The sequence below is a fragment of the Orussus abietinus genome, unplaced genomic scaffold, assembly GCF_000612105.2.
Source record: "Orussus abietinus isolate OABI.00-Male unplaced genomic scaffold, Oabi_2.0 scaffold17, whole genome shotgun sequence".
NCBI lineage: Eukaryota > Metazoa > Arthropoda > Insecta > Hymenoptera > Orussidae > Orussus > Orussus abietinus.
The window spans coordinates 105,468-125,516 of NW_019395988.1; the positions used below are offsets into that span (position 1 = coordinate 105,468).

General features: G+C 47.0%; 2 protein-coding genes across 5 annotated transcripts; one reads left to right on the forward strand and one right to left on the reverse strand.

Moving 5' to 3' along the window:
* Nucleotides 1-476: 476 nt before the first annotated feature.
* On the reverse strand, nucleotides 477-3,856 carry LOC105702464 (dihydrolipoyllysine-residue succinyltransferase component of 2-oxoglutarate dehydrogenase complex, mitochondrial). Its single transcript, XM_012430052.2, has 9 exons — nucleotides 3,690-3,856; nucleotides 3,029-3,053; nucleotides 2,886-2,937; nucleotides 2,663-2,733; nucleotides 2,459-2,586; nucleotides 2,029-2,388; nucleotides 1,722-1,897; nucleotides 1,201-1,651; nucleotides 477-1,051 (listed from the first exon to the last, which is right to left on the reverse strand). Exons 1-9 carry the CDS (start codon nucleotides 3,762-3,764, stop codon nucleotides 917-919), a joined length of 1,473 nt encoding a protein of 490 aa, XP_012285475.1. The 5' UTR covers nucleotides 3,765-3,856; the 3' UTR covers nucleotides 477-916.
* Nucleotides 3,857-4,336: 480 nt separating this feature from the next.
* On the forward strand, nucleotides 4,337-19,908 carry LOC105702416 (rho guanine nucleotide exchange factor 18). 4 transcript variants are annotated; one of them, XM_012429967.1, is made up of 17 exons: nucleotides 4,337-4,491; nucleotides 4,803-4,899; nucleotides 7,776-8,093; nucleotides 8,275-8,654; nucleotides 8,737-8,886; nucleotides 9,149-9,339; nucleotides 10,103-10,246; nucleotides 10,918-10,993; nucleotides 11,058-11,187; nucleotides 11,269-11,461; nucleotides 13,696-13,755; nucleotides 13,835-15,165; nucleotides 15,262-15,464; nucleotides 15,549-15,728; nucleotides 15,827-16,092; nucleotides 16,162-16,614; nucleotides 16,870-19,908. In XM_012429967.1, the coding sequence occupies exons 2-17, from the start codon at nucleotides 4,860-4,862 to the stop codon at nucleotides 17,210-17,212; spliced, it is 4,458 nt and encodes a 1,485-aa protein (XP_012285390.1). In that variant the 5' UTR covers nucleotides 4,337-4,491; nucleotides 4,803-4,859; the 3' UTR covers nucleotides 17,213-19,908. The 4 variants fall into 4 exon arrangements, with proteins under 4 accessions (XP_012285390.1, XP_023289745.1, XP_012285391.1 ...); XM_023433977.1 differs by having other exon boundaries at nucleotides 9,152-9,339; XM_012429968.1 differs by lacking the exon at nucleotides 13,696-13,755.
* The last annotated feature ends 141 nt before the right edge of the window (nucleotides 19,909-20,049 follow it).

A 20,049-nucleotide genomic window follows, 5' to 3' on the forward strand; every position in this document is an offset into this window, starting at 1 on the left:
AAATGGTTAACAATCAAGAAACCCGAATAATTCGTATTCCAGAAAAAAAAAATTGAAAAACCAACGTTAATTAATAATTAGATTAGTGTAATTTATTATTTCAAAGTACATCTTTGCGTTAAGATGCTACCGTCAGCATTTGATGCCACAAAGACTCACCCATCATGGTCATCGGAATAAAATAAATAAGCTATTGAAGTGATTTTAATCCGACTACTGAAGAAATGTCGGCTCGAAGGTACGAGAGACCTTACTCGCTACGTGTACTTTCGACCCGGGTGTCGGGGGGTTACGGGTTTGATGAGGATCGTACATAATACGTGACGAATAAAACGAACCATTCGTTCTACGCACGGTGTAAATATAATGTAATATCGCAGCGATATACCGCGATTTCGCAGACAAATCACTGGCCTGCCAGCACAAAGCGAACGCTTGACTACCTTGCCTCGCAACCCTTCTCTTTAAACGGAGTTAATCACAGAGTACACCTTTATATTATTTACAATCGTTTACGTCAAGATACGGATTTCGCGTCGGCGTCTACCGATCGGTAAACGGTCGATTACAACTGAGCGAAACGATAATGGGAGATCGCTCGAATAAATAAGCGTTGTTCCTCGAGTAATTTATGAAAATTCGCAGTTCTGTGAGAATGACGAGGGGCTGCCAAGTAGAAACGAGGAAACGAAAGTTTCCACTTTGCGAGTCCCGTCCTCGGAACAACGAGGCGCTTCCATGGCTTCGAATCAGATGACGATAATACAGTATAAAAACATTGCTTGTCTGTTGTTTTTGGTCGCGAACCACGATGAACGAAATATAATACACAATAGGTAACTGTACAAATGACTCGGAAGGGATGAGAGGCGCGTTCCTTTCGAGGAGGCACGTGACCATGGTGTTCGCGACTAGTTTAGAGACCAGCTAACATTACTCTAGGATCCTCCACTGCGTCCTTAATTTTACGCAAGAACATCACAGCTTCACGCCCGTCGATCAATCGATGGTCGTAAGTAAGGGCTATGTACATCATGGGTCGGATCACCACCTAGAAGAAAAATTACTTGGTGAATAAAAAAATCCTCCATAAATAATGCTTCCTAGCTACCTTTGACAACTAAAAGTACTGCAAAGTGATGCACGAGTGGGAGTTTTTGCACTTCTTTGGGTTTAATAGCTGCCAGTGGAAGTTCTTACCTGTCCTTTAACAGCGATCGGTCTGTCGAACACACCGTGCATCCCGAGGATAGCACTCTGGGGCGGATTGATAATGGGAGTTCCCATGAGGGAACCGAAGACACCTCCGTTGCTTATCGTAAAGGTGCCACCATCCATGTCCTCGACGGTGATCTTCCCTTTCCTGGCCTTGTCTCCTATGGCTGCCAGTGCGATCTCGATTTCAGCGAAGTTCTTGTTCTCTACACTGCGGAGCACAGGAACAACGAGACCTTTCGGGGTGGCAACGGCCACACTGATGTCGACATAGTCTCTGTAGACGATGTCTCCCCCATCGATGACAGCATTGACGACTGGCTGATCCTTGAGAGCGTAGGCACTGGCTGCTATGAATGGACTCATGAAGCCCAACTTCAAACCGTATTTCTTGGTGAAGCTTTCTTGATTGGTCTTGCGGAACTCCATGATGCGACTGCAAGACAAGAAGTATTGTTACTAGCTGATTCCAAAATAGAAGAGACATGAAATTACAGTCAATTGACCTCATGTCGATCTCATTGAAGGTCGTCAGCATGGCATTCGTGTTTTGAGCCTCCTTCAATCTTTCAGCAATACGTAAACGCATCCTGTTCATCTTCACCCGCTGTTCCGTTCTAGTACCAAGGATCTCTCGAGTGTAGTCCGATGGAGGTAGCAGCACTTTGGCACCTTCCAAACTCTGGAACGATTAAATCCAATTAAATGGACGCTTCGAACTTTTCTAGTTCCATAAATTATAATTTACTCGTTCCATTACAAGTATTCTATATATATATAAAAATTACCTAGTACTTGAAACAGTTTCATTACCTGCGCATGTTTAATGGCAGCAACTGGCATTGACGCAGTTGGCGCCTGCGGTGGTGGAGGACGAGAAGCAGGAGGTGGAACGGGAGTTACCTGAGGGGCTGCAGCTGCTGGTTTGGGTGGAGGAGGTGCGGCAGCTGGAGGAGATGTGGCAGCCGTAGGTGGTGGTGGTGGAGGAGGAGGAGGAGGAGGAGGTGATGGAGCCGCAGCAGCAGATGCTGGCGTAGCCGCTGCTGGTGCAGCACCTCCGGTTGCACCAATGTCGATAGTGCATAACTTCTGCCCTGGCTTGACCGTCTGTCCATCCTTAGCAAAAATCTCTTTGATCACTCCGGGACCAGGAGCGGGAATCGGCACGGAAGTCTGCAAATAATAGTTTTAAATACAACTATATTTACCCAATTAATCATAATTAAGTGCACACCAAGCATACCTTATCCGTTTCAATTTCACACAATACATCATCCTCTTTAACTTGATCTCCAATTTTTTTATCCCACCTGACATCGCCTTCGCTTACACTTTCTGCGAAGGGTGGTACAGCAACCTCTTTTATTTCCCCTGTAAATATCAAATTAATACTTTCAACTTATTCCTCCTGTTATTTCTGAGGCATGATTTTATTTCTTACACTTACATAGTGCCGAGGTCGATCTTATTTGCCTTGTTTGCAGCTTCCAGTGGTACGCTTCTCTTTCCTTCGTTCGGCTGAGAGAAAGAGGATATTACAATGATCGCCAATTCGTTGGTACCATGAGAACAAACAAGTCGTACTATAACTATGGCACAAACATTTAATGAAAGATTTTTATACACTAGAGTCACCAAGAATAATATCCTGTCCTTGATGCTCAACTTACAGTAATGATATCGTATCGTTCGCACATTTGGATTGGATGAACACGAGGCGTCCTATAAAAAAAAATATCACCTCTATAGATCAAAAGACAATTCCGACTTATTATAAAATTTCTATTCCTACGACACCGAGGTAAAACCTCACCTTCACGATGCAAGGATCTCACGACCTGCGAAAAAGTAAATAAAAAGTAAGTAACCGGTCCATGCTTTATGACGCACTTTGTTCTAAAACTCATGACTTAAGTTACCAATATCACCGTTCGTTATCTCTATCAGTGTAGCTAAAAATAAATCTCTCAACAAAGTCAAGACTCTAAATGGAATCAGGGCAAGTGCGTGCATCGCATTCCTGTCACACCTGATGGCTCGATGAAAGCTGACCCATTTGTCAGGGAAATCCCACCCACGCTCATGTTTAATGACATAACAATGACGGTAACGCGAAGACAGATAGGTTTAGGCAAAGTGACGGAAATACTCAGCGCTTGACTCGGACAGAAGCGAGCCAAAAGTAACCGAATAGTGAAGGACAACTTTTAATCATCTAGTAGAATCTTTGGTATCGAACTACAATGAAAGGGATAGCATTTTCGGGCTGACGAAGCAGGTGCGAATGACTCGAGCCGCTCGTGAATGATTATATAACGAGCTCTCGAGGGACGAGGCGAGATTTCCACGTAGACGGCGCGGTGGGGCCTCGATTTCTTTATCGGAATTGAAGAACGATTTGAAACAGGCCGATAGCCGACGAAGGCCTCCCCAAGGTTCGGGAACTCGTACTTAATATAGCTGAATAGGTTTACCTGCGCCTGCAGCACGTTGAGACGTATCAAGGCCCGGGGCGCGATCCGCGAACAGTTAGACAGCATCGCGGACATCCTCGACTAAGGGAAATCGTACACGTCGCCCTGTCGCTCGTTTTCGTGACGGCAGACAAGCGCAAGGCCGCAAATCGGGGTTGCTAAAAGGAGAACGTAACGGTCGGTAACCCGGAGTCGTTCGGCCAGAAGGTTCGCCCGGCAATTCAAAGGTGGTGCCACCTGCGTAATCGTCCGTCGACCGTGGAGTCGAGAGAGATCAAGAGAGCTAACCTTGGTTCACGAATTGTAACGACCTTGGCAAACCCAAGCACACCATTTCAAACGACTGAACTTGAATTTAAAGATTTTGAGAAATAATATGCATCTCGGACGAAAAATCACAAAATCGAGGTTATGTGGTTACAAAATGGTGAGTTTTTGTCAGGGTTTTTGTACACGGTGCATAAATGATCGCGTCGCGTTGAAAGGGGTGCATAAAAGAACGCGACCCCTTTCTTCCTTCCTTTGCAGGAAATACCGCCATCTTTGTACTGGCCCGACGTCGAAGCCATGATGGGGGGTTGCTTTCGTGTGCTTTCGTGTGCTTCGTGTGTGCGTACAATATACTGTTATCCCAGCCGATGAACGCATACTTGCGCATACTACGTTCTAATGACATCGAAGTGCGTGTGCCTGGCTGTATAAAATGGTCGTCGCACCTTGAGTGTAATATATAGAGATTGGTGTCAAAATATCCCGCTTCTCCATGAGAAACTGGAGCGATATCGGGACGTGAACTTTAAAGGTATCCTCGCCATTGATATGTCACTCCCTGGCCAGCGTTGTAATTCGCAAATTACCCTGGCCAAACGTTACCTGTCAGTATGTCTTTCCCTGGCAACAATGTCGCTTTTACTTAAGAAACAATTCAAGAAGGGTGGGTTCTAAGAGCGTGTTTGGACATTTCTGAAGCTCGCGTTGTTTACTCGTGGCAAGCTCTTGTTCGGAGCCAAAAATTATACAAATGACACCGTGAAGTATTTGCTTTCGCAGTTTGAGCATATTTGAATTATCCGATGATGTAAAGAGACATATAATTTATTGTATCTTTTATAGGTTGGTGTTGTACCGTCGAGGGACTCCTGTTTGCACGTTCCCAGAAAGAGGAGAGGCATGGAAAAACGACACGAAGGGCCAGCTCTGTTTTCGTCCGGTAAGTTGCTTTTGATTCAGATTATAACTCCAGGGTTACTTATGAGGTCAGACCGATGCTCTTCTTTTTAACCTTAATAGGCTAAGGGTATCTATGAAGATCGAAAGGTTCAGGGTTATGCGAAAGTGGACATTTAAGGTAGTTTTAGAAAATGAAAACGTATGGTTTCTGCGGATATGACGTGTAAAGATGCATCCATGGCTTTTGTACATTAATAATTGTCTTATGTATTCCTTAGCATATGATGCTTTCACATTTAAAAATGTATTTACAGTAATCTTATATTTGGTACACATTTAGGAATACGTTATTCTTCTTGATTCTTATCCGTTTTCCTTTCTATCTTAATAAAACTGTCGCAAAAGAGTAAAGTTTATCGCTAATTGTTAACTAGTCCAAGAGTAAATTTTTGCTCCTCGATCCTCCCTATTATATATATATCCGTAATGTTCATCTTGGTTACGCTGCTCCGAGTCACGATCATTTGTCAGATAGTGCCTTATTTAGTTTAGTATCCGTCTAAATTTTAATGTCGACCAATCGTATACTTCTCTTGAAGGAAAAGAATAATTCAAAATCACTATTTTCATGATTTAGAAGATTTTTTTCTGTGGCTTGAATACAAATCCTGGACGTGTGCTTCTCAAATATTAAAACCGTGTAAATACCTTTCAAACACTCATCACCCATTTTATTCCTTTTTCTGTCCATATTTCTATCGCTCAATTTTCGCCCTTTCAACGATAACTTTCATTAGGTTATTTCAGATAAAGCCATAACTCATTAATTCTGTACAGGAATAGAATAGGTTGACGTTCAGAAGTGCGAGAGGTTTACATCAAACCGTAATCACTCGAACTAAACCGAAGGGACTAAATTTAGTATCGACTTAGAAGCTCGATACTGTAGAAATAGATTAATTAATGAGTGGATTAATCCCAGTTGAAGATAATATCCCGTATTAAATCCTTAGTTACCTTCCCAATTACGGAGTGAATAACAGCATTACCTTAATTACTAGACAAATGATGAAGTAGAACGCGTTATTAGCCAGACTATCAATTACGTGATATCTAACCACTCCGAATCTATCAGCTGAGACATCGGTTTAATCTCGTTGGATAAAATTATCGTATAAAATCCCGATAAAGAGAAATTCCTAAAACCATTTCCAGCGCTATCCTGCCATTCTTCGAAGATTCCCTATCTTTAAAATTCCGAGTACCAAGGTCGATGCCGGAAGTACTTGGTATTTAAAAAAAGAATGAAATTCGCATTTACTTGTATCGGTTCGTTCCTACGCGATTGAGATCGGCGAAATTCCCGGCGCAGTTGGCAGGGTGGCCAGGGGCGGGGCGACGGGGTGGCAGAGGGTGGCAGAGGGTGGCGCGGACGGCCGTGGATCAATTCGCGCTCGGGAGCCGCGGCAGGAGCAACAGTCTGTCCTCCGCCTCTCGGGTAACAGCACCTTCGACTCGGAGGTACGGGACTTTTTCGGTGACGGGAGGTTCTCCGTTCCCCGTTCACCCTCCTCGGGGAGAAGTTTAACGGTGGAGACGCTGGGCGAGATCGGAGTGTCGCGTCCTGGGACCAGGGACGATTGGAGGCCCTTTAAATTGGTTCCCCCCCTCTCTCTCTTTCCTTCTCTTTTTCAGTGTGGCTGAGAATTGCGAATTTTGGAACGGTCACGGATGTTTCCCAGGACGTGGTGGACGAGGACTCGCGAAATCCCCGGATCCCTTTACCCGTTTGGGACTTCCTGATGGTGGTTGCCGAATGTCGTGCGGGAAGATGAGGATACCCGAAGTTATTCTATAAGTGCGGGGGAATGTGCCGTACCTGTCCCGGGGAGCTCCGGTCGCGGCTTGGAGAGCTCTTTCAATTTAGGTTTTTTTACGACACGGGCGAAACCCGACGAAGCCTATTTTCGGGGGCAGGGCGAGAAAGCGTTTCCTAAGCACCGAGAGATGACGATCCTCTCGGAGACGGGCATTGGCTGATCGATTCTCCATCGCGAGAAGAACGATTGACTGGCGCTCACCGTCAGGCTCCTTAAATTCTGGTCGTAGTGCGGAGGATGTCCAGGAATAAACCAATTTCTCGTTTTCTTGGACAATATTTTTAGGGAGAGTAAGGGAGAGTGTATTGAAAAGTGAAACGCTTCGTTGATATATTTTTTTTCACCTTTTACTCCAGAACGTCTAATCGGAACGCCGGAATCTCCGCACGCGGAAAATACACGTGGCGCGAGTCGCCAAGGTGTCCACCTTCATCATTGCTCGTTTTTATTTAAGCGAAACATTACCCTAGAGTAAGTTAACGAAAAGTGAAACGTTGAAGAGATTTTTTTCTTTCATGAATTTTTATCTTTCACAGAATTCCCAAGATCGGATCCGTTTAACGCGGGACTCTGGGTAGCCTCGTCGGAAATAAAACGCAAATAATTTGACCTGATTTTCTGGTGAATGCAGTGCGACACGCCGAACTGTAACGCGCGATCCTGAGATTGTCTTCGAGACCGGGGCTGGCGCTCCCGTTTACATATTCCCGAGGAGCAGTCAATAGGCGTAAAGGGAGGACGCGCGATATCGGTTTTCTGATAAGTCGGCGACACCTGTGAAACGTCGGGCCATCAATCTTTGTAGACCGATATTTCCACTCGAGGCGAAAAACCCGAGTATGAGATTGAAATTACCGAGATGCAATTTGAAGGATATTTCAGACATTGGCACGGGAGGACTTTCAACACGGAACTCGCAGGCCGTGTTAATGGATCATTTGATTTCGTTAATGCGCCTGTTCGGGTATTTTTCTTGATATCGGAAGTTCCAGCCAAATGATCGGTAATTAATATTCAGTTATGTTCCTTGTTTCAGACGAGTGTCCTAACAGTGGAGAGGACAGCGACGAGGATGTAATTACGGATTACATAGCCTCCTCGCACACCGACTGCAGTCGCGTGCCCATCGTTAATGGAGATCTGACCGGCCTGGGAATACGAGGTGCGATTACGAACTCGAGTTACACCAAAGAGATCCGATCCGTCACGATGGCCGACGAGACCCAGGAAAGGCACCCTCCGCAGCACACTTTGGATCTAGGTCCGAATATCCAAACTCAGTCGAATCCTTTGGTGCCCATCATCAGCGTGACGCCACATTCACCGGGCCTGGCAAAGCACTATCCGATCCTCGGTAATGAGTTCCTCTCGATCACCGTTCAATACCTATCCTGGCTGTTAGAAGCATTTTAAGTATTTAAATTAACGCATCATTTGAGCCCCCATCATGTGAGGGTTTAAATCGGTATCAGATAGAGAAATACGTCGGATAGTTGAAATCGGAGCGGCACTCTGATGAACGTTTTGCCTCGTAGAAGACAACCTGCAGCAGCTGCACGAGATTCACGACAGCATCCAGAGGATGAGAGACCTGACCTTGATCACGCTGGGCCACAGCAGTCGAATCCCGAGGATGGACCATCCGCAGAGACTCAGCTCTTCTTGCCCCTCGTTGTGCCCTTTGATCGGGCAGGATGCCGGGGGCCGAACGGCCGACCAGGATGGCGGATCCGATCCCGATCTCCTCGTCAATTGCTCGACCAATAGCTCTCCCACGCACTTTCCCGCGATCGGCCATCACCATCCGCAGACCTCACAGGGCATCGACAGAAGACGAAGCTGGACCGACCTGGAGGACTCCAGACTCGGGAGACACAGGGGCTCCACTCATGATCATCTTCAAGCGCAAACCATAGTCAGTGTCCACGTTAACTGGTTCATGAATTCTATTACCAGGCTAAGCACTTTTGAGCGCCTAATTTGATGTTCTCTTCCAGCGACAGCGGAGCATCAGTCTGAATAGCCTGGACAGTGAAATGGAGCTAGAACTAGAAAGCAAATCGCGCTCAGGTTCCGCAGGCGTAAGCAATAGGGCCTGTAGATCACAAGCGAGCACTCACTCCCTGAACGAGGCGGACTTCATCCAGGTAACCGCGGGCCCCTTGATTTTAAGGTCTTGACATCCGTGAAATTTTTTTTTTTATTTTATATAATAAAAAATGAAATTTCATGGGTGTCGGGACTCTCCTTACAGTCTTCGTATTCAAGGTGTAGAGGTTGAAACGATTCGGTAACCCACGTTCGGAGAACAGTTTCATGCCACTTTGATAACACCTTAATTCTTAGTCCTAGAGAGTACGAAGAGTCCTTTTTAATAACTGATATACTGAATAACTCCTGCTATTTAAGCAGAGCGAGTTCCAGAAGAAGATAAAGAAGAGGGACAATCAGCGACTGAGGGAAGCTGTGAATCTTATACCTGGGGTCACCGGATCTCGCCTACCGCTCCAGAAGTCGATCTCGACCCCTTCCATTGTCACACCTCCGAATCATACGCATCTCGTTGACTCCGGGACGCGTACCACTCCTTCGCTTACAACGTAAGTGGAACAGATATCGACAGGTCGGATCGGAAAGCTAGATTGGAATCGCACGCGAGGGCTTTCGAGCCGTCGGAACGACTCGGACTCGACTGTTGCTCCCTTTTCCGGAAGCCAAAGTATTTCAACTCTGACGATCTAGCTTTCGATCTAATTAAGCCTCGGTTTATGTATTCGGATAAAGTCAGTGTGCATCCTCGAAGTGTGGGATGGAGTCACGGCCCGTTAATCGCCTGGCTACGAAACGGGCCTTGTCTGCATCCACTCCAAGTGCTTGCTCGCTATATACCTTTGTTGCACTTGTGTAGCTAGCTGAACTTAAAGCATGTCCGGAGTACCGTTCAAAACTGAACTTCCTTAGATCCCCTTCGACACGTAGAGCACATAATTAGACGCGAGACATGTCGTACACCCGAGACGCGAAAGTGAAGTCTAAATATCAGGAGTATCGCGACTTTGACCGTAATCTCGCCACAATGGCGATGCCTTGTTCAGCGAGAAACTTTAAGCGGCTCACGGTGTAATCCAGCCCGATTAAGGTAATGCTTTGGCAGGTTGAACGAGGCAAATTACGCGCTCGAGAATCGGTGTCTTTTCCCGGTCGGACTTCGCTTTTTACCCTTCCTCGTTGAGCACCATTCTCGGTAGAATAAGTCCTGGTATCGCACACTGGGTGGGAAATTTTGGTTGCGGCCCTCCTTAACCACAATAGTCGTATAGTTTGTGTTTGCACTTGACCGTTTGCCAACGTCCTACGCGGCAGCCGGCATGAAAGAAACGAAAAGGGTAGCGGAAGCGAGACCGAAACCGAGGACCTTCACACAACCCATGGCCGTGGGTTCCATGAAGATTTAATCCGTGACGGCACGCCGAATGCTCAGACTTCTCTGGATGAGCTCCTGACCGAGTGAGTAGAAACGTCGGTCCTCTCGTCAACGGCGAGGGATCGGTTTAGCGACATTTAGCCACGTTTAGCCACGGTTTTGCCACGGTTTTGCCACGGTTTTGCCACGGTTTTTTGCATCCTTATCACTAAGTCTAGCTATTCCGCAAGGCGGTTAGTCCGCAAGTAAGCAAGTAGTTCCGACATTGAGTAATTATTGCCACTGTACTTACTGCCTGGTCCTGCTTCGATGTATCCGGATGTTCCATGAGCTCAAGGATGAATAATTTTTTCCTTTTCTTCTCCTTTTTTTCTTTTTTTTTTTTACGGCGAATCCGGGGACAATCCCTCAAGGGGATGTGAAAGAAGGCTGATGCCACTTTGACGTCACCTTAAGATAAACTGTATAGATGATGAGAAATGGTAGAAGGATGTCATTGGTTAATACGCAGTTTGGGTCAAAAGAGAAGATTTTTTTAGACGTTCATAAATTTCTCCGAGAATTTCTGGAACATTCTGGTAGGTTGTGAGATCTTTAGGTAGATCCGTTCTTTTATATTTATATATTTGTTTGTCATAAATATTTCATGAGCGACAGTCTGCTCTGTAGACGTTTTTAATGCCTTTACTTTCGACCTGTATTTCCACTATTACCTGCATATTTAGTATGGTGATGTTTACGTGATAATTTTTAGTGGCACTACGTACGACGATCATCACTCGGAGAAGACAAGGAGAAAGCGTGGGTCGCTCTTTTTCCGGAAAAAGAAGGTACGTCCGTGTAATGGCCAAAGAGTTGGACTTGTGCATTTTTGATCTCGTTATCTTGCCGCAGGACAAGAGCGGGAAGAAGTCTAGTCAACAGCATCATCAATGGACAGCGGTCGTCGCGGGCACCCAGGGGAACCTCGTGTGTGACTTCTGCATGAAGCAGTTCTCCAATAAGTCGATTTTGCACTGCGAAAGTTAGTATCGGAAGTCTTAAAGTGGTTTGAAAATGGCGTCGAAGCGGCCCCAATTAATCAATTGTATATTGTGGAACGCAGATTGTGGAACGGTCGTTCACCAGAGTCAAGGATGCAAGGACCAGGTGCCAGGGGAGTGCACCAAGTCGAAGCAGCACTCCAACAAGACCACGTCGAAATCCATGTCCAGCGTCTCCTCGATATCGTCGAGCAGCAACGCGAAGAGGGGATCCACCTCGTCGTTGCCGTTGCCCTTGTCCTCTGGTAGCGGAAGGTAAGCCACCCGTACGAGGGGTCTTCGATTGCATTGGACTTTTCGTTTCTTTGGATGAAAATGCGCACGCTGCCAGCACTGCTGTACCAAAGCTCGGAGCTCGTCGAGTCGTTGCCAAGAGTAGAAGAGGAGCGTTTAAATTCACAGAAGCAAAAACGAAAAGTAGGAGAAACGATAGATTTAAATTGAGGCATCGCTCCGAGACTTTGGTCCAAGGAAGGCTTCTTCTTAACACTTGGTTTTGCAATTTAGCATTCCAACTGACACAGTGGCAGACATTTACCGGCATTATCCGTCCACGGGTCGTTGTGTCGTAGTGAGTAGCTCGATCGACGGTGCTTACAGCAGGGAATGCAAAACTTATAGATATATTATACATATATTTTTTTTTTTATACGAGACCGTCCTTTTGTCTCTAAGGTGCTCGAACGACGTCTACTTTTGCAGAACCGAACCTGACACGAATAGAGCAGTGACTTGAGTTCCTTAGCGATTGCGAGACTTACCGGAAACGTAGAACCCCGCTTTCCCTCTGGATTGAACGCATAAATAGTTGCCTTTAAATTAAACAGCCGTGATATCGTTACGTTGCTTATTTTGAGCGGCTGCAAGCGCAAACCATTCGCCGCGATTTGGTCCAAAATGTGCATTGTTAGGGCGAGAAAAATCGTATACGTGCTTGTGATCTTACATTTCAAGTTTTTATATGGATTTGCACGTTTTGATATTAATAAAGTGCAAGGTCTATGTGCCGTGAATGTCAGTACATATACAGAGAAAGAGAGGAAAAAAAACTTGAAACACAAATTCATTAAGCATATAAGTAATATTTTTATCGCTCAAAATATGCGCCTTTTGACCACTGCGCGCCAATATGTACTTTGCGGGCCGAAAGAGGGCATTCGTCGGAATCTATGGGAATAAATCGGATTCCCTTGACGAAAGACGATTTTAGGATTAGAGTCGAAATGATTACGGGGATTAGGAAATGGCGAAATGGTAATGAAAAGGGATGGCGAGGTGGAGGGGAATCGGCGCTAGGCAATTTCAAGTTGCGCTAATGCAGTGTGTGCTTTTTCCTTCCCCCGTGCATTCCCTCTCGTGCAACCACGACAAACCGATCGATCGTTCGACGATAAAAGGGAAATTAACAGCAAGAAAGCCGTGACGAGCTACAGCCCTTGGCGGCGAGTTGCCACCAAGCTCGGAGTCAAGTAAGTTTCAGATTGTGATGATCTGTGCCTCACACCTGTCCTTGTCGAGACGTTCGTTCGTTTCTGTTTTGCGTGTACGTTCTCCTATATCTCTCGGTTAAAGACGTATAACGGCTCGTTCTTCCTTCGGTTTCACTTACTTCAATCGCTGATCTCCATGTGACAGAGAGAGAGATGCCTCGGGATACGCGCGAGGTCGTTTTAAACTCGACTATGGGTCCCGTTGCACCGAGAGAAAATTTACTTTAGGAGCTGAGCTGGACATAAAATATTTTCCACGCTTTTCCAGTTTCTTTTAAACTCACGTTGATTGAAATTGCATTTTTGCAGAAATTTAAAATCAACTGGCTTTCAGTTTTTGTAAAAATGAAAAATATACACCCGTGTACGTCTCTCTCGGTGTCTCTCCTGCCTGTGCTTCCGATCCGCTTGCTTCTTCAAATCTCTCCGCTCGTCGCTGATTTTTCGTTATCCTGCCGAATACGTTCTCCAATTAGTCTTGCTATTACACGAAGCTGTACATTCACCGAGTCTTCCGGAAAGTCACAAGCGGCCCTTCAAGTTTTCGTCAGCAGAAACGGTGATTACCTGTCGAAGATGCGAAGGTAGATCACGCGGTTCTCCTCTAACTCTTTTCTCCCTTCTTCCTGATCTTGTCGATTCGTCCTTTACGTACATGTATAGATTTATAAATATAAATATGTGAACGTGCTCGTCTCTCGCTCCCATCCATCAAGCGTTCCTTTTTCTCCGGGGTTTGCTTCTTTTTTGGGTGTCTCCGATAAATTCGCAAGAGCCGTTTCCACAAACCGGAGCCGAAGTTTCGTTTTGGTTTTGCCACTCATCTAATCCATTCGTACAGTCGGTTCTTTCAGGATTTGGCATCGGCGGAGTAAAGGGCGCTACAGTTAGTAAAGAAACAGGCCAGTTTTTGCGCTCTGTCCCTCAGGGGGTCCCTGAAAACCGGTGCGGATTGGCCGGGGTCAAGTATTCTAATAGGAAGAGTATTCTCTCTTTCAGTCAAACCATCAACGAGGAAAAGGATGGGGACGGCAGCGGACAGCATCGCGACGTCGCCAGGTACTCAACGGTTATAAGATTGAATGAAAAATAAAAAATGTAAACCACTGATAATTATTTTTCCGTCCAATCGTTTCAGCGTTTGGGAGGAATTCGACTTCGGAGAAGACGCGCACCAGTTCACCGTGGGCGACCTGGAGGGCCTGGATCCTGCCCTGGGCCTCGGGAAAGAGGAGCCCGACTCCTGGAGCGCAGCGATCGGACGGAACGTCGCCCTGAGCCTCGTCGACAACTGCGAGCGCGAAGTCAAGCGACAGGAGCACATCTACGAGTTCGTGTTGACGGAGAAGCACCACTGCCTGGTGCTCCTGGCGATGGAGAGGATATTCGCGGAGGGTATTCGACGGCACTTCCGGTTCGGGTCGCAAGACCTGGAGCGTATGTTCCCCAGGCTCCGAGATCTCATCGACATCCACCTGCACTTTCTGCTGAAGCTGCGCCGGAGACAAAACGCGAACGCAGTGGTCTTCACCATAGCCGACATCCTGGTGGACCAGTTCTCCGGGGAGAACTCGTTGAGGATGAAGAGCGCCTACGGGGAATTCTGCAGTCGCCATCGGGACGCCGTCGACGCGTACAAGTATTATCTGCGACACGATCCGCGATTCGCGCGTTTCGTCAGGTACTGCCAGACGAACCCGCTGCTGAAGAAGAAGGGCATCCCGGAGTGCATTCTGTTCGTGACTCAGAGATTGACCAAGTATCCGCTTCTCGTGGAGCCGTTGATCAAGACTGGAATCCTGCCCGAGGAAGGGGAAAACCTGAGGAGGGCTCTCGCGCTGGTCAAAGAGATCCTGGCCGACGTGGACGCCTGCGTGGCCGATAAGGAACGCGAGGATCGCAAGCTGGAGATTTACAACAGGGTCGACGCCAAGTCATTCGCCATGTACCGCAGCGTGAAGTTCAAGAAGTCCGACATCCTGAGCTGCGGCAGGAACCTGAAGTTCGAGGGCACCGCGTATCTGATGCTGGGCCGTGGCAAGATGACGTCCGTCGTCGTGGTCGTCCTCTCGGATGTGCTCTTCTTCCTGGCCGAGACCAGGGACCAGAAGTACGCGTTCTTCGTGCCCGAGAACAAGACCGGCATCGTGTCGCTCCAGAAACTTCTGGTGCGGGAAAAAGCTGGCCAGGAGTCTAGAGGCATCTACCTATTGAGCAGCAACCCCGTCGAGCCGGAGATGTTCGAGCTTAAGGTCCAGAAGCCGAAGGACAAGCAGATCTGGATACAGGCGATTCGATCAGCCGTTGAGGCGTGTCCTCAGGAAACCGAAAGCGAGACCGATGCCGAAAGGGAGAGCCTCAACAGCAACGAACCGAGAGACGTGAGATCTTCCTCCATTTCGATGCTCTCCACCGACGAGAGACAACGCATCGCCAAGGCCAAAGAGTCGCATATTATCAGCATCGTGGGTGCGTGTCCATTTATCATAATTGCTCTGTAAGGGCGCAGTCGAGATGAAATGGAATTCTCGGCACCTTGATTGCATTCATTTCTCGTTTCTTCAGACGAGCTGCGCAAGAAGGACGCGGAGCAGGCGTTGCTGTTCGAGGAGAAGATGGGGCTGCAGATGAGGCTCTTAGAGACGGCCAGTATGTGGAGCGGTAACGAAAGCGACAGCGAAAAGGCAGAAAAAAGCGAAAAGGAGCTGCCGGATTACACGAGACTGGTTCGCGGTGACGGAGTCGTCTCCTCGCAGCAGTGGCAAGAGGTGAGTTTTTCCTCCTGTTTTACTGGACGCGTTCCAATTGGCAGTCTGCATTGGCTTGACTTAACGAGGGAGTTTGGTTTCCAGGTACTGTTGGCGGTGCAAGAAGCGACTCGCCTCACCAGCTCGTTGTCGTTTAGCACAGGAGGAGCGACTTTGTCGAGAAGTCTGAGTTCCGTTGGCGATAGGCACAGCGAGGCGTACGTTTCGCCGTCCCCCTGTATTCCTCGGCGAGCCGAGACATTCGCTGGCTTCGATCACAACAAGGTAGCCCTGGAACGCTAGTAGAGTCAAAGATGAAAATAAGTACGAGTATAAGCACGAGTAAATAAGATAACTTTCCCGATAATTAAATACGTTTTCAGGAACGATATCCGTGGCGCGACCCACCGGCCTTGCAGACGGTCGTCCCCCCACCGAAAACAGGCGAACGCCTGGAAGAGAGCTCGGAAGTGAGAGAGGAAGACGAGCTGGAGATGCAGAAGGACCAGCGATTGGCTGCCGTTCAGTTGTCGCACAACGTGTACACGTTGCTGTGCATCATCAGCAACCAGATGACGACCATCGACAGCTTGCAAGCGCACCTGGCAGCGTGCAAGGAAGGAGGAACGGGAAAGGCATCTGGCAACAGGTAAACTTGAGAATGACTAAAGTTACCAAAACGTGACCATTTTCAAGTTCCGATCCGATCTTATGCCAGGCCGAACACCAACCGCCAGCTGGAGGAGCTGAGGAACCTCCAGGACCAGCTCACCCGGGAGAAGGAGGCATTTCGTGCGGCCAGCCAGCAGGAGAGGAGCCAGCTGGACGAGGAGCGCGCCGACCTGGCGAGGCTCCGGGAACAGCTGGCCGCGGAGCAGAGGGACGTGACCCAGCAAAGGGACCAACTCTATCGACGCCTGGAGGCCCTGGAACGCCAAGGCGTTTCTTTGGTGGCATCTCCGGCGGTTGGTCCCGCCGCGACTCATCTGTCCCATCCCGTGCAAGGAGGGGCCGACGCGGTGCAATCTCGCAAGACGCAGACGGACGTGAAGAGAATCCCGTTGAATCTGATCAGCGCCACCAATCAGCAAAAGGTTCAGAGCAGTCTGCCCCCTGTGAAGCAGCAACTGCCCCTAAAGCTCGCCAGCGGCAGCAACAACAACAATTCCAGGTTCCGGAGTCGCTTCTATACTATCTAGATATTTATTTATTCGAGTCATTCGGTCGGTACAGTTTCTGTACGTAATTTGCGCTTGCGATGTGACGAATCGTGTACCTTATCGACTCGAGTTGCAATGAGAATTACCCGAGTTGGTTATATATTCAATTTTCATGCCAGTTTTATACATAGCAATTTATACTTTAGCCAAACTCGGTATCTTCATTTTTTATGGAGATTTGCTTTATCTTCGTGTCGTGTTCCCAGGTGTGGAAGTGCCGTGAGCAACAACAGTCCGGATCGTCATTCCAGAACCGGAAGTAGTCCCGCGATCGTGACGACGTCTACCGTTTCGTCGCCGGAACTCGGCAATGGACACAACCATAACAACGGAAATACGACCCACACGCATCCGCCGAACAGGTCGCTGAGAATCACACGGTCTCCTCCCGAGTCGTATCACCATCAGCAGCAGCAGCAGCAGCAGCAGCAGCAGCAGCAGCAGCAGCAGCAGCAGCAGCAGCAGCAGCAGCAGCAGCAGCAGCAGCAACAACAGCAACAGCAACAGCGAGCGGAACAGCCCCTGGAAGAGGAGGTAATTTTTTTCTGACGACTCTTTCGTTTCGGCCGAAAGCACTCTCGTCCTCCAAGACCCGCGGCCGTCGCGTCGACGTCGGCGTCGACGCCGACGCCGTCGCGTAGCCAGGCCAGGGACGCGCAGGTGCCCAGGAATCGAGTCAAGTCCTTTTGACTTCCGAATTTCGCCCGCCAGCAGAAGTAGGACCCTCGGAAGCCCTCCCCGATTTTCCGCGAGATCCTGCGAACGGAATTACTTTCGCTCGTCTCGCAAACGGGCCGGTCACGCTCGTCGAAATTGGAACGAAGTTAAAATGAAAGTGGACAAGTGGCGGCAAAACTTTTGCGCCCTGGTTTCCTGTCTGGACTCCTTGCACCCTCTATGGCTGCGAGTTTAAATTTCGAGTATCTCGCCGAAAGCCGGTTACGCCGACCGTGATTAGGGTGAGAACTTTTAACTGTGATTAATCTTGAATTAGTACAGTTCGCGTTGCACCGACGAAAGTTAAGTTAATCGGCGATTCAAATCCATTGTTTGGTAACTATCTGAAGGTGATCAACTCGGGTTAAGTAATCCTTGATTAAGAAGTTCTTATATCTATCGCGAGAAGAGAGAATATCTCACCGAGTGAGGGTGAATTCCTGGAAGTATGAGCATTCTAGAATCTTGAGATTAATGTTACGAATATTCATAAGTTAAAGTGGTATCTCGAGACTAGTGAACACCCTCGTACGACGCAAATCATGGTGATATAAAGAATGTAAAATGTGTTTCCGTTAGCGAGCGTGGCCGACCCCAAACGACGCTCCTGTACTCAGTATTTACTACACGCGAGACCATCGGTAATTCGCATAGTCGTGACGGAAACCCGTAAGGGAGACCGTAAGGGAGACCGTAAGGGAGATATTAGGCTGTTCGAGTTGAAAGCGTGGAGTTTATTATCGGAGAAGACGGTGAATTTCGCAATTCCATATCGGAATGGAGGCTGACTTAAGGTACTCGCGGTTCGACGTTAGGTCGTCGACTCGTCTTTTGCGGCAATAATAGATTCTATCGGTTGGTGTACAGAGTCGTACGAAATCGCGTTCAAGGTGTTAATATCGAGGTCTTGCGGTGAGATAAGTATTAATGATCGGCTCGGTGGTGGAAAACCGAGCGATCTTGTTGATTCTTCGTTCATTATATATTATCGTGCCGACTGAGAGTTCTAGGTATGCGGTTTTAGATGAGTCTTTTAAAGCAAACATGTTGTCGTTTGCTAGCGGTAGACAGAATAGACAAATATATCGTGACTGCGTGTATGCATACGTAGAGATCCGTACGTATGAATACATACTCTCGCCTCCTTTTTCCTGCGACGCGCGCGAGGGGGAGCGTGTCACCTCTGTATGTGTGTATACGCATCGCATCTTTTTAAGTATTTTATCACGTGTAACGGAGTGGCAAAGCAAGTATATATACATTTACCGTTGAAAGTCGAGACGCGACTTACGTGCCAACTCGTCGGATACGTTCGCACTGTCATTTTTAACGTTTCCCTCGTTTTTTTTTTATTCTCTAAATGAATGCCAAACTTTACAAGAAATGTCATCGAGTCTGCAACTTGTTTCTTTTTTTTTTCTTCCTCTTTTTTTTATGCTGCCGCGACTGAGTAGAGAGCGTGTAAGTACGTTTAGCATTTATTTCAAAGTCATCCACTGCCACAATTGTTATTCGATCTTGCTTTCCCCTATGGAGTACGGTCCAAAGTATTTATTGCATTTTTTAATATTAACAAGGCAACTCTAAGTTGCTCCCTTGCATCGTGTGATTTAAAGCATAAACGTCAACGAAAAAAAAAAAAAAAAGAATTCCTGTGCACTTGGTTGGGAGCGAAACTATTTCTTAGGTAAAGCGCTGTAGAATGTTAGATATCTTTATATATATATACTGTGCTCAAAGGTAATGAGTATCTGTTCCAAAAAAGGTCATAGGATATTTAAGAGATTCGAAACATGCCTTACTGGTTCGAGATCCAAGCATGGTTCGATTAAGGAATTTAGAAACAATCGAGGTTGTCTCTGCGTGCAATATCGAATAAATCTTCAGATAAGCTATTTGGTTTTCAAAACGATGAGAAAAAAGTAGAACGAATCACCGGGGAGTTACAATAAGAGCGGGAACTTAAGTAATACTAGCGAGTAATTCTTCTCAATCAATCGTGGTGACAATAGACCTTATCGTTATTCGTGTACGATGTTGGGTGTGACACTTATGAAACAAAAGAAAAAAAATTGTACGTCGTGAGTTGTTTCGAGTGAAACTCGTTGTTACTCCATTACTACTTGTGTACTGTACGTGCTGTGCGAAAGCGAGAACGAGAGAGCGAAAGAAAGCAAAAGGAAAGCAAAAGGAAAGCGAGAAAAAGCGAGCGAATGAATGGCAGAGGAAAGAGTGAGCTTAAGTGTACGCCTGAGGAATCGCAACTGCGTAAACGATAATGCATTTACTCGTTATTAGCCGTCGGTACGGTGGTCGTGGTTACGGTAACGTTACTTAACGTTGCATCTACTTGCTCGCGTATTATTATTAAGAAGGAAGAATTCAGGCTACAGGGAAAGAATGATCTAAATCACGTGTATGCGATCATAAGGTAACTGCGATTACCTGACGAGCAACTGTACAGTGACTTCAGTTACTACTTTAAAAGACACGGAATAACGTTTCAATAAATATATTTGGGCATGTAACGGTAGACATTATATACTAGATGGCTATAAATCTCAATTCGTATCTTTTTAGATTCAGATCATTTTCTCCGGGTAATCTTCAAACGATACTTTAAATCCGAATCGCAGTTCTTTCGAAGACTTCGCACCAGACAGTGTCGG

Coding starts and splice junctions, on each gene's coding strand:
- LOC105702416 (XM_012429967.1), top strand. CDS start 4,860: ATGGAAAAACGACACGAAGGGCCAGCTCTGTTTTCGTCCG. Junction 15,166..15,261: donor GCATATTATCAGCATCGTGG/GTGCGTGTCCAT, acceptor TCGTTTCTTCAG/ACGAGCTGCGCAAGAAGGAC. Junction 15,729..15,826: donor CTGGCTTCGATCACAACAAG/GTAGCCCTGGAA, acceptor ATACGTTTTCAG/GAACGATATCCGTGGCGCGA.
- LOC105702464 (XM_012430052.2), bottom strand. CDS start 3,764: ATGTCCGCGATGCTGTCTAACTGTTCGCGGATCGCGCCCCGGGCCTTG. Junction 2,389..2,458: donor GTGAAATTGAAACGGATAAG/GTATGCTTGGTG, acceptor TATTATTTGCAG/ACTTCCGTGCCGATTCCCGC. Junction 1,898..2,028: donor CTGCCATTAAACATGCGCAG/GTAATGAAACTG, acceptor TAATCGTTCCAG/AGTTTGGAAGGTGCCAAAGT.